The sequence below is a fragment of the Prionailurus viverrinus genome, chromosome D3 (genome assembly GCF_022837055.1).
Source record: "Prionailurus viverrinus isolate Anna chromosome D3, UM_Priviv_1.0, whole genome shotgun sequence".
In the NCBI taxonomy this organism is placed as follows: Eukaryota; Metazoa; Chordata; class Mammalia; order Carnivora; family Felidae; genus Prionailurus; species Prionailurus viverrinus.
The window spans coordinates 39,983,874-39,999,225 of NC_062572.1; the positions used below are offsets into that span (position 1 = coordinate 39,983,874).

The window sequence follows — 15,352 nt, forward strand, 5'->3', positions numbered from 1 at the left end:
ACATTTAATATGTGTACTTGTGTTTTTTAAATTTTCTCTACCAGTAATGAAAATTTCCATAAAAACAGTATCTATGGTAATGGAAGCCAAGACATTCCTTTCCTAAAGTACTAGCAGATTTTTTTTTTTTTTTTTTTTTTTACTTTGTGATATGTTCACTCTGTTTTGGTTTTTTTGTTTGTTTTTTTTTTGTTTTTTTTTTAGTTTTTTTTTCCCATTATCCAGGTAGAACGGTCTTTTCTCGTTAGATATTCAGGAACTAAAAATGTGAATAGCATCTGTATAGTACTTAATTGAAAATATCTTCAGAAAAACTTTTTAAAAAGGAGTTTTGTTAAATTGCATCTTTGGGAAATGCCAGAGTTCAATTCAAAGTTTGGAAATCATAATTTTTTAAGTTAAAAAAAACAGCACTGACCTTGAAAAAAAAAATCATCATCATCACCATATTGTTGGGGCACCTAGCTGGTAAAGCATGTGACTCTTGATCTTGAGGTCATGAGTTCGAGCCCTGCTTAGTCATAGAGCCTGCTTAAAAAAAAAATTTTTTTTTTAAATAATACTGTAAAACCACTATCCAGATTCTTTTAGGCAATCACATATAAATGTATTATAAGTTAATAATTTTCGGTGCTGAATATAGCAAAATTACATCTTGATTTTATAAGAATTATTGGTTACGTGTTAATACATTCAGTAAACTTCACTGTAATCTTAATGTGTGCCCTAAATGGAAAATATTTTGATAATACTCTTTGATAGCAGTTTTGTAGGTTGTTAGGTAATAAATATTTCAAGCATGCAAACCCTTGCCTGCGCCATAGGTGACTGTGAAGCATAAAGATAAAATAAAGATCTGTGAACGCAGGATACCCTCAAGAATTAGTGTGTTGCCAGCACCGTGTTGGTTACCTGTGCCCTCTCACGCTTTTTAAACACTTTCCCCTCCCTCCTCTCCGGAGCCAGGACAACAGTAGAGCAGGCAGTTTTATTTCCTTAGAAACAAAACTGCCAGGCAGGCAGTCTTGCCCCATGAGGAGCTAAGGAGACGGAGACCATGATGGACTGATTTGTGGCAGGGGTCTCCCTCTTCTCACCTGTAATTACACTGTGGACAACTCCCGTAGCACAGAGCCCAGGCCCTGGGTCAGGTGCCCCCGCCACCCCCACCCCGGGGAGAGACGCAGGCTTACTACTGCCTGCCCTTGCGGTGAGGCCTAGTTACCGGCACTCAGACGCCAGTCCGAGGATTAAGCAGGTCCTTGAGATGAGAAATATAAGGATAATGAAGTGGCTTTTAGACAAATGTTGTATTTTTTAGGAACATTTTAAATGCTGGTAATGTTGATGGTAGGTGATTTTTTTTTTCAACTTGTTGACTTCCACCGTATCAGTTTTCTACCTTCCCAAATGTGTTTTTTAAGTACATGGGTTTAAGAAATTCAAGGTTCCAAGAAATTCTTTTTTATTTGTTTTATTTTTTAGTATCATTTTTTATTTTTTTAATTTAAAAAAAATTTTTATTTTTTTTTTAAATTTTTTTTAGGGTTCCAAGAAGCTCTTAAGTGTGGGGACCTCTATGTTGAAGTCTTTGAACTTCTGTTCTCTGGCCTACAAGTTGGGGAAAATAATAGCTAACCCCATGGGATTATAAAGATGCATACATTCCCAGGGAGCTCTCATTACTGGGTGATCATAACCATTCTTGTGAATTTTAGTTGTAGTGTGGCTCCCCACACTTCCTGAACCATTTCCTAGTGTTCATTAAGGGTAACAGGGCAGGCCCTAGCTGTTCAACCTCCCACTTATGTGTGTGTGCTGATCTCCCTTAAAAGTCTCCGGGTTAAAGTGTCAAAGACCCACTAGGCAAGGAATCTTTTGCTCCTGTCTTCCATTACATGTGAGAACGTCGTGGCTTGCATATAAGAAATAACTTCCGTATACAAGAACAAACTAGTGCCCCCTTCTAGCAAGTTGATATAGACCATAGTTCTGCAATCCTAGAGTCAATTACATGGTAAGACTTTATTTCCCACTCTTTCTTGATGCTGGCAGTCGGACCAGGAGGAAGATGCAGAGCTCAAGGCACAGGTAGAAAATTAAAAAGAAAACAAAAGCAAAACTCAGTGTGTGATAAGTCATTGTCTGTCTACGGTGTTCCAGTCTTCCAGCATGCTCCGTAGCCGGTTACCGTGTTGTCGGTGCAATGTGGAGGACGGCATTGGTTCCCGTGACTACCGTGTCCCTTACTTTTCCCTTTCTTCTCCACTTTTTTCAGAATAGTCTGATTAAGCGAATAAAGGGTGAAAATGTGTATGTCAAACATAGTAATCTTATGTTAGAGGTTGGTATTGGTATATACCAGTGCATGTTTGTGCGTGTTGACATTTCTTTTAGTGGCATACCCGTGGGCTCATACAATGATGCATGAACTGTGTGCTCTCACCTGTGAAGAAGTGGGGATACCTTCTCAGCCTACTCTGATTCCTTCCTCTCTCCTAGATATAGATCCCTTTTTCTGTGTGTATTCATTTTAATTTTGTCTGGTTACATGCGAATTACACTCTACGGTTTGCCTTTCAAAAACGCTTTTGATTTTTATGCTTGCGTGAACTGGATTTTTTTTTCTTCTCTTTTCCTTAGAAATATCACATTTTCACCAAAGTGCTTGTGGTAGTGTCATGAGCCCTGATCAGAATTCTTTTATTTTGACTACTAATGAGATTGACATTACTTAAACACACACACACACACACACACACACACACACGCAGATAGGAAGGCAAACATAAAACGTTGACTGTTGGATTCTCTATGTTCTGAATATAGGAGCTAGATAAAACTCAAGATGACCTGATGAAACATCAAACCAATATTAGTGAGCTGAAAAGAACCTTTTTAGAAACCTCCACAGACACTGCCATCACAAACGAATGGGAGAAGAGGCTCTCCACCTCCCCAGTGAGACTAGCCGCCAGGCAGGAGGACGCGCCCATGATCGAACCGCTTGTACCCGAAGAGGTCGGTATTCAGGCGCTGCGTCGCCATTGTCTTCTGTTCACTCACTAGCCTTGCTTCTCTGCAGGGTGTGTGCCTGGGGACCCGACTTGGCAGGCTTCTGAGTAGACAGTCTCACCACCTGTCTGTGTATACCCTGAACTGACATAGTCAGGGCTGCAAAAGTAAAAGGATGTGGTGGCTAAGGAGTGAGTAGTCACGCCACAGGGTGCTTGGAGTGAACAGGGAGGCTCCGGGGAACCACGGTGCATGCAAATGGGTTTATTCTGACTGTAAACCTAGATTTCACAGCTGGGAGAAATTGAGATACTGTCTTAATGAGCGGACGCTTTTTCTGAAAATGCTTTTTCTGCTGCACTAAGAAATGCCCCGAAACCTCACGAATGTTTCTCGTCAGTTGCAAGACGAGGTGTTACGGAGATTGTCTAATGTTTGAACGCTCATCTGAAGTTGACAGAATCTCAGGACCTCTTCTACTCTGGGGAATACCACACCAGGCTTTTACTGATGCAGTCGGTGTTCGATTGGATTTTGATTCTTGACTGATTTTTAAAAATATGCCTGATTGGTTATTTTAACTGACTTACAGTCAGTTTGCATTTGGCTTTTAGTAAAGAGCATAGAGCCCACAATGTCTTTTCAAGTGAGAGCCTTCCATATTGGAAAGCTGTCTTTAAATGCACAGCCAGACTGGGAGGATCCAGCCGACACTACGTCTCGGCCTCCTCCGTGGGACCCACACATGACAGTGGTGCCACTGTCAGCTGTTAGACGTCATCGTGCTGGTCTTTCGTTTTTAAATTTTTTTTTTTTTCAACGTTTATTTATTTTTGGGACAGAGAGAGACAGAGCATGAACGGGGGAGGGGCAGAGAGAGAGGGAGACACAGAATCGGAAACAGGCTCCAGGCTCCGAGCCATCAGCCCAGAGCCTGACGCGGGGCTCGAACTCCCGGACCGCGAGATCGTGACCTGGCTGAAGTCGGACGCTTAACCGACTACGCCACCCAGGCGCCCCTCGTGCTGGTCTTTCAAAAGAAGTGGTTTTGTAAAACTACCTTTCTAGCATTGTATCGATTACCTTCTTTATTCTCAAGACTCCTTGACTGTAAGAGACTTGTCCAGAAACCTGAGACAGAAGAAGATGAAAACTTAGGCCTTTAGGGGAGAAAAATTCTTTAAATGGTAGTCTGTATGCAACGCTCAGGTCCTTGCAGTGAGAAGAGGAATATCATTACACTCATTTTCATCATTTTCCAAGCTTCCCTTGAAAGCTGTTTATCAAAAGTGACCACAGTCACCATGTTCACGACAATTCCAATCCCAGCTAAAAAGTGACAAGGTATATATCCATTTGAATTACGTTGAAAAGGGCCCTTTTACGCAGAATAAATGAACTGTTGCCGGAGTATTCCTGTAGCATTACACATCAGTTTCATTCAGATTACTTGAGTACTCTATAGTGAGCTAGTAGTGGTGATTATATTCTAAGAACATCATGTATGTTTGCTATAAAGTGGGAATGTTATTGCCAGTGGCTTCAGCTTTCCAGTATTTTTTAAAAAAATTTTTTTATTCAACGTTTATTTATTTTTGGGACAGAGAGAGACAGAGCATGAACGGGGGAGGGGCAGAGAGAAAGGGAGACACAGAATCGGAAACAGGCTCCAGGCTCTGAGCCATCAGCCCAGAGCCTGACGCGGGGCTCGAACTCACGGACCGCGAGATCGTGACCTGGCTGAAGTCAGACGCTTAACCGACTGCGCCACCCAGGCACCCCTCAATTTTCCAGTATTGAGTTAACAGCAGAGAAGTAGCAAGGATGCCCCAAAGCAGCTCCTCATTAACGCTGGAAAGTAGACAAGCCCATATACAGGGCCCAGCACACATAGGAAAGATAGAGGTGTGGTACATGAGGGGTTCCAGGTATGTCTTCTGTCCTCGGATCTCTCCCTTTACAGCCTTTGATGATGCACCTAGGCTTCGTCCCTGCTACAGGTTCATTCCATTTAATCCAGCACCAACATGTAGACTGATCCCAGTCACTTGAATACTAAACGTTTCCAAATCCCCACCAAAATGCAATACCCGTTAGCACCTATGCAGCATCAGTACATTTTTTAGTGTAGGTGGTAGTTTTATAGGTATTTCAGCTTAGCGCGGCCGATCCTCCTTATTCACGGATTCCATATTTGCACATTCGCCTACTTGCTGAAATTCATCGTAACCCTAAAATCAGTGTTAATGGCGCTTTCACAGCCCTCGGCAGACAGCCACAGAGTAGTGAAAACTTTGAGTCGCTCACCGTGCGCATTCCCAGCGTGGGTTGAACAAGGCAGTGTTCTGCCTTCTTGTTTCTATTCTCATACTGTAAACAAATGTGCTTTTTATGGCCTATTTAGTGCTGCATTTTCGAGGGTGATTTTGCTGTGTAATATGACCCCCAAACCTAGTGCTGAAGTGCTAGCAGGTGTTCCTAAGCACAAGAAGGCTGTGATGTGCCTTTTTGGAAAATACGTGTGTTAGAGAAGTTTCATTCAGGAGTATGCTATAGTGCTGTTGACGGTGAGTTCAATGTTAATGGATCAGTAATAAGCATTAAATAACGAGTCTTGAAACAAAAGCACATATAAGACGAGGTTATATATGGAGCAGTCGACAGTATCGTGACCAGAGGCTCACAGAAGTCTTAACCGTGTATTTCCCACAAAATCAGTGGTTCACTAATTCACTGTTCATGGTGATTTCATTGAACATAATTACCGGAAATAACTAGAATCGGCTCTATTTGTGCATTTGCTTGCTTTCTAGTCTACCCTTGCTACTCAGGTCTTGCATGGGCTTCGATTTGGGCCAAAAAAACAACCATACACCATGACCATCTATTTACAGATAGGGGAGAGTTCTCTTCATTCTCTGAATCTGACTTCAGTGGCCCAGGCCTTGGGGGTAACTCTAAGTGCATATTAAAATTGCCCACAGGAAAATTTTTAAAATACTGATGCCCAGGATCTATTAAATCAGAGTCTGGGGGCACCTGGTTGGCTCAGCTGGTGGAGCATCCTACTCTTGATCTCGAGGTCATGAGTTCAAACCCTGCTCGGGGCGTGGAGCCTACTTTAAAACAAAGGGAGGAGGGATCAGAGTCTGATTTAGTCTGAGCTGCACCCTTTATCATTTGAAACCTCTCCACATAATTCTAACGGAAAGCCCGGTTTGAACAACCCTGGCCCAGGGAGAAATGAGGGTTATGGCTCTACAGAAATCCCTAATCCCGTCAAAGTGAGTAACACCTCTGTACGTTTTGCACGCCAGTAAACGCCTTATTTCCCAATTACGATGTAGCGATGAATGTTTAAGTAGCGAAACAAAATGTTTGGGGTGCACAGCTGTGACTCTATTCTGACCCATATTAAAAGTAAACATTTTGATTCTTTTTTTATGGGCATCTCTTCACTTGTCTTTAGCCGAACTAACTGAATTGGGGTTGACCGTATATATAGGATTTTATTTTAAGGTTTATCCCCTTCATGTTACCCTTTTCTCTCAGTGGACGTACACAGTCCCGAACACAGATAGTGTTGATATATTCAATTAAAGACAAAGACATTTTTGAAATTAGTTGATGTCAGATAACAGGATATGCTGAAAACCACTGTTTTCCTGCTATTATTGGGTTTTTTCAGGCTTTCATCTTAGGAAAATAATCTTTAGTTCAGTGACTATAATTAGAGGCCTAGCAGTGGTATCCTGAAAAGTACCTATAATTTTGACCTTTCCTTCCTGTTTCTTATTTCTCTATGAAAAAGAGGCTACAATTGAAAGTGAAACAAACCAGAAATCCATATTTTGTGATTCCACATAGTACATTTTGTCTTTTCCAATCCCTTTCCCCAAAATGGGACAGGATAGGGACTTTTTTTCCCTTTGAAAAATCTCTTACTTGTTCCTCATCGAAAAAGGGGCATAGGAGAACGATGCTATCAAAATCTGTCAGTAGGTCCTCCAGGAGAATATTCCAGATGCTCCCTTACAATCTCTTATAGGCAAACTTAAACGCAGTACTGACAGATTGGTACAGACGTGGACATACTAAATAGCTCTCACTAAATTATATTGTTTACAACAATAGGATTTACTTTAAAAGTTCCGTTCTCGGGGCGCCTGGGTGGCGCAGTCGGTTAAGCGTCCGACTTCAGCCAGGTCACGATCTCGCGGTCCGTGAGTTCGAGCCCCGCGTCGGGCTCTGGGCTGATGGCTCGGAGCCTGGAGCCTGTTTCCAATTCTGTGTCTCCCTCTCTCTCTGCCCCTCCCCCGTTCATGCTCTGTCTCTCTCTGTCCCAAAAATAAATAAACGTTGAAAAAAAAAATTAAAAAAAAAAAAAAAGTTCCGTTCTCCTAAAAACTTTGAGCTTTCTGTTACTATTTTTTTATATTACTCTTACTAAATACCTTTCTCTCACTGCTGCATGGGGTAGTATAGCTATGCATAGAGATAGGCTCAGTGGCTAATACATTGCCCCTTGAATTATTCCTATCTAATACTAAAGAAAGGAACAAAAAGTAGATGAAAGGAAAAAGCTAGTGGCTAACATAGCATATCTACTTCAACGTTTCTTAACGTTGTTATAGGTTAAAGAAAGCAAGATCTAAAGTACTTGCTTTTTACCGAGATCTTTTGAAGCGGACTTTTTAAAGTCCTTCACCATCTTATAGAAGTTCCAGTCGACTTTTGAGTTCACTTTGTTTATTCGTGGAATAGTCAAGAAAGCCATGTAGGTCTGACAGGGTTTGCTCAGAGTAGTCGCTGATGCGGTGACCCACGTGCATTATTTTGCCTGGGACTGAGCAGCACTTAAATGGGGAAGACAGTCCAGGATTTGTCCGATGTAAGAGTGAGGATTTTTGTTCCTCACTTAATTTTTTTTTTTTTAATCTTAATGCTTCCTCTCACTCCTCGCTGGTGCAGTTTTGCAGAGGACTGACCTAGACACTGTTCAGATGCCAAGGAGCTCTTTCTATTGCTTGCGCGTGTTTTGCGTTTCTAGAACTAGAAAACGTGTGAGCCCTACGCTAGTGTTTCAGAAAAGAATCTGTTACTTTTTGGAAATAATTCTTAAACTTGGAGATGGTTTCAGACCGTTTTTCAAATTCATAAACAATGATTCGCTTCTTCAGAAAGAGATGAATATTATATGTACAACACAATCAAAGAACTCTGTTCCTAACTTGCCTTTTTTGGAAACTGTCTACTTCCTCTTCTCCAACCCAACCCCCTTTATTCAAACAGACCGAAGAAGAAAGAGAAATTTCTGAGAAAGTTATATTTTTGCAGCAAGAAAGCTCTCCATTCCTTGAGTCTCAGGTAAAAAACAAACATAAAGGGATTTCCCAGGAGGGAATCGCTCTTCAGATTTCAGTGTCATTAAAGTGTTTTTAGTTTTTATTTTCCTTTTTAAATTGACCTTAAAGCTAAGGTAGGTGTATCATTTTTGCTTAGATTCTGGGGAGGGGACAAAGGAATTTTGCCATTTTCGTTACCAGCCATCATTTCTTTATGGCTTTTGTGCCTAGGTGATTATATCGGTGTATGGCCAGTGAAGCATTATAATTCTGCTTTCTAATGATATTATTAGGGCTTCTTACTGTCTGCTTTACCCATAGAGTGATACTAATTTAGATGACCTTGACTGATTTTGAAAGTTCTGAACTTTTATTGGTTTTCCCACTAGCCGAGTATGATAAAGAAAATGCAGGAAGGAGACTCCGCGGTTACCTCTCGTCAAATCATTTTCCAGAAAACTGTCCCATCGACCCTAGAGGTTATTTTTCAATTCATTTCATTTAATCCAGCACCAACATGTAGACTGATCTGTAATTGTTTTTTTCCTAAGGCACACACATTTCCAGATTCAAGTTTTCAGAGTAAGGCAGACCAGAAAGTAGAAAACACTGTAGTTTAAAATGTCAACCAAGGCGCTCAGCTGCCCCTGGTGTGATTTTGCTTCCCTCTGTGATCTGTAAGACTAGTCAACTGCCCGGCCTCATCCTTGTAGCCTTCTCTCTTAATTTTCATTTCTTCTGTCGTATTGGAACTAAGACTAAGGAGAGTGGCAGAGAAACTATTTACACCGTGAGCTTCAGTTGTAAATAAGATTGGACCACCATGATCTATTTGTCAGAGGCTCCAACAATGCCCCCAACTATAGTCCCTTGACGACCGGCACACTCAGTATTTATCGGATAGGAAGTGCTGTGGTAGATTTGATCTCCTATATATATAAGGAACTATAATTTACAAACATGAAAAATGATAATCGCAAATTTGTGGAATGCTGGCAAGTTCTTTGTGAAAACAGCAGATACGACGCACAGTGTTCTAGTTACCATGGAAAACTGTCTTTTTGTGTCCACACAAGCTAAATAACTTGTACAACACCTTCAGTAACGTCATTCAATTTTGAAATCTAAAATGATGAGATGCTTAGCATAAGGTCCGGTATATTCTTGCAAAAATTTACCACCAAGTTATGTTCCTATTTAAAGAAACCTGAAATTGCAACTCTACGTGCAGACTGTCTTCCAAGCTGAAGGTTAGAGTTTGTAAGTTTCAGATGAGATTTGCAACCAGAATTATTAGATAATAACACCAGCCCTGTGCAGTCACATCACAATGTAGCTTTTGCCCTGGTTTCTTAAAGGATTCTTATTTTAGAAATGAGACCATCAGCATTTCTAATTTAGCTTTTATATTTCAAATATAGGGCACAGAGGATTGGGTTATTGTAGACAAAGTACCCACTGAGGTAGTTGATGGTGATTCGAAAAAGATTGTGACTTACAAGGTGGTGACCGTGAGCAGTAGAACCGGAGACATCCCAGCCGATCTGTTAAGATCTGGTGCCATTGAAATGCAGAGCTTCGAGGACTTGGCCCGGGAAATGCAAGTGAAAGGAGAAAGCAAACAGAAAATATACACTCTAGGAAAATCCTACGACACCGTATCTGGCAAGATCGTAACCATGACTGGAAAGGCCAAGGAGGGGGAGAAGGCAATACAGCCCTGCGGTCTGGAAGCCCTTCAGAAAGCGGACAGAGTGTTGTCGGAGTCGGTGAAGATCATCCCGGTCACGGCCGATTACGAGGTCCTGGACGTCGCCCCCGATGAGAAATCCAGGAGAGGACCCGAGGTGCATACCCCCAAGCGGAAACTGTCCGAATCGCTGGCTCCCATCAAGGAAGCCGATTCCCGGCGGCCGAGCCCCGAAGAGGACGAGCTCCAGAGAGCCCCGGGGCCGGGCCGGGACGCAGCGCCCCACGCCGGCCCGGAGGGCGCGCGCCCGGGCAGGACGGAGCCAGCGCCGGAGGGCGAGGTCTTGAAAGTGGGGCTCTTTGGTCCCCGGAGGAAGAGCCTGTCCGAGTGGAGATACTCACAGGAACCGGCCTTCACCGTGGCCACTGCTCATTACGTTACCGAGTCCTCCTCATCTCGAGTTGTGGTAACCAGTGCCTTTCCCTTGGACCACCGTTTCAGATTCCAGCATGACGTTTTTTTTTTGAGGCAGTGCCCTTCCACCCTAAACTTTTCTGTTCTCGCTGTTTGGCTTTTTGTTGAGAGCAGCCAACCCAAGCTTTTTAAGTTTTGTCATGGTTAGATCAACACTGCAGTCCAACGTAGGCGTTAAAACACTTGCCGTTTTATTTCCAGCTCCCTGATCCCGAGATGTGATAGTGCTGCTGTGGCTTGCAATGAAGGGAAAATGGTCTGCTTAAACCAGCACCGCCCATGTCCTAATAACTCTCTCTGCTTTACCAAACAAGAGCTCATGGTCACCTCAATTTGCTATTTTATTTCCCATCCTTTTCTGTTTCCCAACTTTGTCTGGTAGATTCCCTCCTCCCTCCTCCCCCCTTCCTCCCTTACAGTTTTGTCTAACCGGCTGTGAATGTGAATGTGCCCGCCTATGTTCCTGTCTCTGTGCTTGACTGTCCGTTTCTCTGTTCACCCAGACTAAACAGTCTTCTGCCGAAAAGCTCATGGATGGCTCTGAAATCTTCAGTTTATTAGACTCTGCGAGAAAACCAACGGAATTCATAGGAGGGGTTACTTCTACTTCTCAAAGCTGGGTTCAGGTGGCCAGTTGCTTCCTCCTTGGTGTTCCTGACTCTGCCCATTTGCCTTTCTTTATGCCTCTTGGCTGTGTGCGTGCGCGTGTGTGTTTTGCATCCCAGGGGCTTTGCCTTAAACGCCTCAGAGGTGTTGTCGGTTATTTTCCTTTGCGTCTGCCTGGCATAGCTGTCGTGGGCCTTTAGCCCCACCAGTAGAACATGCTTCAGGTATTCCAAAGGCAATCGTGTTGAGAAATCGTAATTTGCATTTAACTTTTTAAGCATTTTATGCTCTCTGTTAGGTCTAAGAAAGCTGCCAGAATCCATGGGAGTGTGCTACAATGCTTTCATTTTGTTTTATTTTAATTGCATTTTATACTGCGTCCCGTTTCTTTTGCGGCTATCCGGACATAGCACAGGCTTGAGGGCGTGTGTGTGTGTGTGTGTGTATGTGTCGGGCGCAGGGGGCACGCATCAAAGATTCTGGCAGGAGGAATGAAAGCTAATTTATGTTTTGTATAAGGGTTTCTGCTCATAAGCACTTGACACTGGCTTTAGGCGTCCTGGCAAGTGGCTGCGTTTGTTTTTATTTTGGTTTTTTGACCCTCGGTTTATGGAAAGTCACACTGACCCTGCCATCTTTTCCCGTGCAGAAAACGGAAACCAAGACGGGGCCCAGCAAAACAGAGCCGGAAACAAGCCAGCACCCCCAGTCACTTAGCGCCGAGAAGGTTGTGCAGGAAACCGTGTTGGTGGAGGAAAGACATATCATGAATGTGCATGCGAGTGGGGATGCTTCTTACGCAGCTGGAGAGGATGTGGATGCTGCAGCACAGGCAGCATCTGCTGATGCTTCTGGCTTGAAAGGGAAGGAGGGCTCGGCCCTGACAGAGGGGGCTAAAGAGGAAAAGGGGGAGGTGGCTGGCAAAGCTGTCCTCGAACAGGAAGGAACGGCCACTGCTTCCCATGAGTCAGAGGAGGAGCAGAGTGCAGCAACCCACGTTTCTGAAACTTGGGAACAAAAACCTCATTTCGAGGTAACTAGTAGTTGATGTTCCTTTCAGCACTAACGTAAAACTGATATGTGTGGTGGGAGTCCCCGAAATTTAGTGAAGCATCAAGATGGAGCTACGTTGAATTTTCGACCTTTTCCAAATGCAGTTTGTTTCTCCTCTTATATCCCTCTTGCATGGCAATCTCAGGAGTCTCCATGCTGGTTTCCATCTTTGGGGTCACGTGCATACACATTTAATGATTATTAATAAGGTGTAGTTCCAGGAAATGGTTTCTACCTTTGCTGTAATTACTGTAATTGGCAGTAAACCTGGGGACTGCGTGGCCAACAAGAGCATAGAACATTTGATCAATCTTCTTTTTTTGATCAGTGTACTTACCCAGAAACTGTGCTTGCCCAGGTACCAAATGCCAGAACTTTGTTCTTTATCTCTCCGAGATTCCTGAATTCTGTGCTGTTGGAGGTTCTTAATGTCTTAGCATCCATTCCTTTTTTCTAAGACGTTATTAAACAGAAGGCTGATTGATTATTTTTGATCTATCTATGCAGTAGAGGAGGGGGAACACAAAAACAGTTTTTTAAACATTTCCTTCAAAATGCCTTCCTTTACCTGGAACATCCCATGTTTAAAAAAAAAAGAAAACTAATCCTGAAAGACTGACATCTATTTGGTGTCTGCCTCATTCCTCAACTTACTCTCCCCATGTAATACATAAACATTTATTTCATACTAACCTGTGCTTATACATATCCACTGGGGGAGGGAGGGAGGGGAAAAAACCCAAAAGCGTGCCTTTGTGCAAACTGTAATAGCCACTGCCTACTTCTCATTGGTACAGTCATCGACTGTGAAGACAGAAACCATCAGCTTTGGCAGCGTTTCACCAGGAGGAGTAAAGCTCGAAATTTCTACCAAGGAAGTGCCGGTAGTTCACACAGAGACGAAAACCATAACATACGAATCCTCACAGGTAAGACCGTCTGTCGAGGCCGGAGCCCTGGCACCTTGTTTTGCCGCATTTACTGGCTTGCTGCATTTAAGTATAAGTACGTGATACTTAATGTGCCGGACTTAGAGGGCCCAGTAGCCAAGCTGTGTCTATCAGGAGCGATCACGGTGATAAGCGTAACTTTATTACCGAGCAAAAAAAAAAAACATCGGGTGACTTTAAGCAGGTCTTCCTGTATCTCAAAATGTAGAACAAGGCTCAGGAGCCTATCGCCTTAGCCACAGGTCAGGGAAAATAGCAGCTCAGGCAGACACCACTCACCTTTCTGAAGTCCCGGTGTTTTAAGGATGGCTCCCCCTGGCTGCCTTGGGTGGCGTCATACCCATAGCCAGAGCTCCTGTGTGCTGACTGAACAGCGCGGTGGTCGTGAGAGAGAACTCGGTCATCCTAATGCCCTGAGCTCACACAGCAGACGTCTGGAGAGGTCAGTGTTTGAGTGTGGTGTCTGTTCCTCTGCTCGCACAGGTCGATCCGGGTGCCGATTTGGAGCCGGGTGTGCTGATGAGCGCACAGACGATCACGTCTGAAACCACCAGTACCACCACCACCACCCACATCACCAAAGTAAGTGGGGCGGGAACAGGTAAAAGGAAGGCATTCACGCGGAACTTCTTCCCGGTTGAGCTGCACACGCCCAGGGTTCTGTGAACATCAGGAGCCCGCGCTGCGCTCTCTTCACCCAGTCTCTGGGGCATTTGTCCTTAGGTGCTAGTTTCTGTGTAGGAATATGCATCCCAATGCCTTTTGCTTAACACAGAACTCCGGCGCTTAGCACGTGGTAGGTGTTCCGGAAGCAGCGGCCGGCCTCACCCCCAGAACTGCATTCCAGGCTCGCTTCTGAAATTAACCATTTTAAGTAACTGCCAAAGAATTGTTTCCGTTCTTAATGATGTTATTGAAAACCCTGTTAGCGTTTTCTCCCGATTCCCCCACTGAACAACGACTGTTCCTCCAGTGAGTGAATTTCTGACGCTTGCCTGTGCCTTGCAGACTGTGAAAGGAGGCATTTCAGAGACGAGGATTGAGAAGCGCATCGTCATCACGGGAGATGCGGACATTGACCACGATCAGGTAGTGTGCGCGAGACGGCAGATCCCCTGGCAGAGAAACAGAGGGGGGTCAGCCTTACTCTTCCCAGCGTTGTTCTTTTAGTCCATCAGGCGGTCTAAACCGTTTTCGGAATTAACTCTTCAGTGTGCAGCCTCCAATTCCTTTTGCGGTCATTGTACCTCATTTGTAAATGACGTATATAGATCTAGCTCCTAAGCCTCCACCTTGCTACTGATCATGCATGTTCCACCTCCTTTTTGTCTTTGCCCTTCTGTGATTTCCTGGGGATAGGCTCTGGCTCAGGCAATTAAAGAGGCCAAAGAGCAGCACCCTGACATGTCAGTGACCAAAGTAGTGGTCCATAAAGAGACCGAGATCACACCGGAAGACGGAGAGGATTGACCCCAGGTAAGAGGCGACGCTGATCTTCTAGACTTGGCCTTGGCTGGCATGCAGCATGGGACACTTCCCTCTCTCCTTCCCCTGCCTCCTCCTCTCTCTTTCTTCTCTCACTGGCATTTTGCAGGGCTGCTCACCAAGGGGATGGAGAATTGGCTTACAGGCCGCTGGTTTGTTTCACATTTGGGGGCTCCATCCTGTGGACATTTTGCATATTCTGCCAGTTAGAGGATCAAGAAAGAAGCAGTCTTTGCGTGCATGCCCTCACTGGTGTTTCCTTTTCATCCATGCCCTGGACTCTTCATTATCCAAATTCGAAAGGTCAAATTTGATTTCACTTGCCATGTGGCCTAATTAGCACTAAGGCCATTTTGTTCTGAGGCGTATAATTTGTGTGTTCCAAATACTCGGAAAATGTACCCCTTTCTCCTTTGGACAGAAAACTTATCCCACTTATTGTAAGCTTTCTCCGCAGCTATGTTTGCTTATGCTCCTATTTATGCTCTCGTTTTTGCTTTGTTTCTTACCTTGAAACCCAGGCATTCACTTCCATGTTGGATGTCTTGTATTTTCTGTATTCTTTGGGATGCCTTTTTTGCTTCTTAGTATAGCATCGGGCCTCAGGAGGAGGCAAAAATGCAGTCTTGTTTCCTGCTTTTCTGCAGAGACCGTGTGCATGCCTTTTCAATGGCTGTTTGGCTCGCATCGTGAGCAGATAGCATCTTGTGCTTGCGCACAGACGTGTTATACAC

The 15,352-nt window shown here is 43.9% G+C and overlaps 1 protein-coding gene across 7 annotated transcripts in view; it reads left to right on the forward strand.

The window, feature by feature from the left end:
• EPB41L3 (erythrocyte membrane protein band 4.1 like 3) overlaps positions 1 to 15,352 on the forward strand; it is a 149,725-nt gene that overhangs the window by 132,768 nt on the left and 1,605 nt on the right. For 4 of the 7 annotated variants that reach the window (XM_047827733.1, XM_047827732.1, XM_047827731.1 and 1 more), the window contains exons 14-19: positions 2,830 to 3,021; positions 11,780 to 12,163; positions 12,981 to 13,112; positions 13,617 to 13,715; positions 14,142 to 14,222; positions 14,493 to 14,609. In XM_047827733.1, coding sequence (XP_047683689.1) covers positions 2,830 to 3,021; positions 11,780 to 12,163; positions 12,981 to 13,112; positions 13,617 to 13,715; positions 14,142 to 14,222; positions 14,493 to 14,603 — 999 coding nt within the window. In that variant the 3' untranslated portion in view covers positions 14,604 to 14,609. The remainder of the gene's footprint in view (positions 1 to 2,829; positions 3,022 to 11,779; positions 12,164 to 12,980; positions 13,113 to 13,616; positions 13,716 to 14,141; positions 14,223 to 14,492; positions 14,610 to 15,352) is intronic. The other 3 variants (XM_047827737.1, XM_047827738.1, XM_047827735.1) reach the window with 2 other exon arrangements.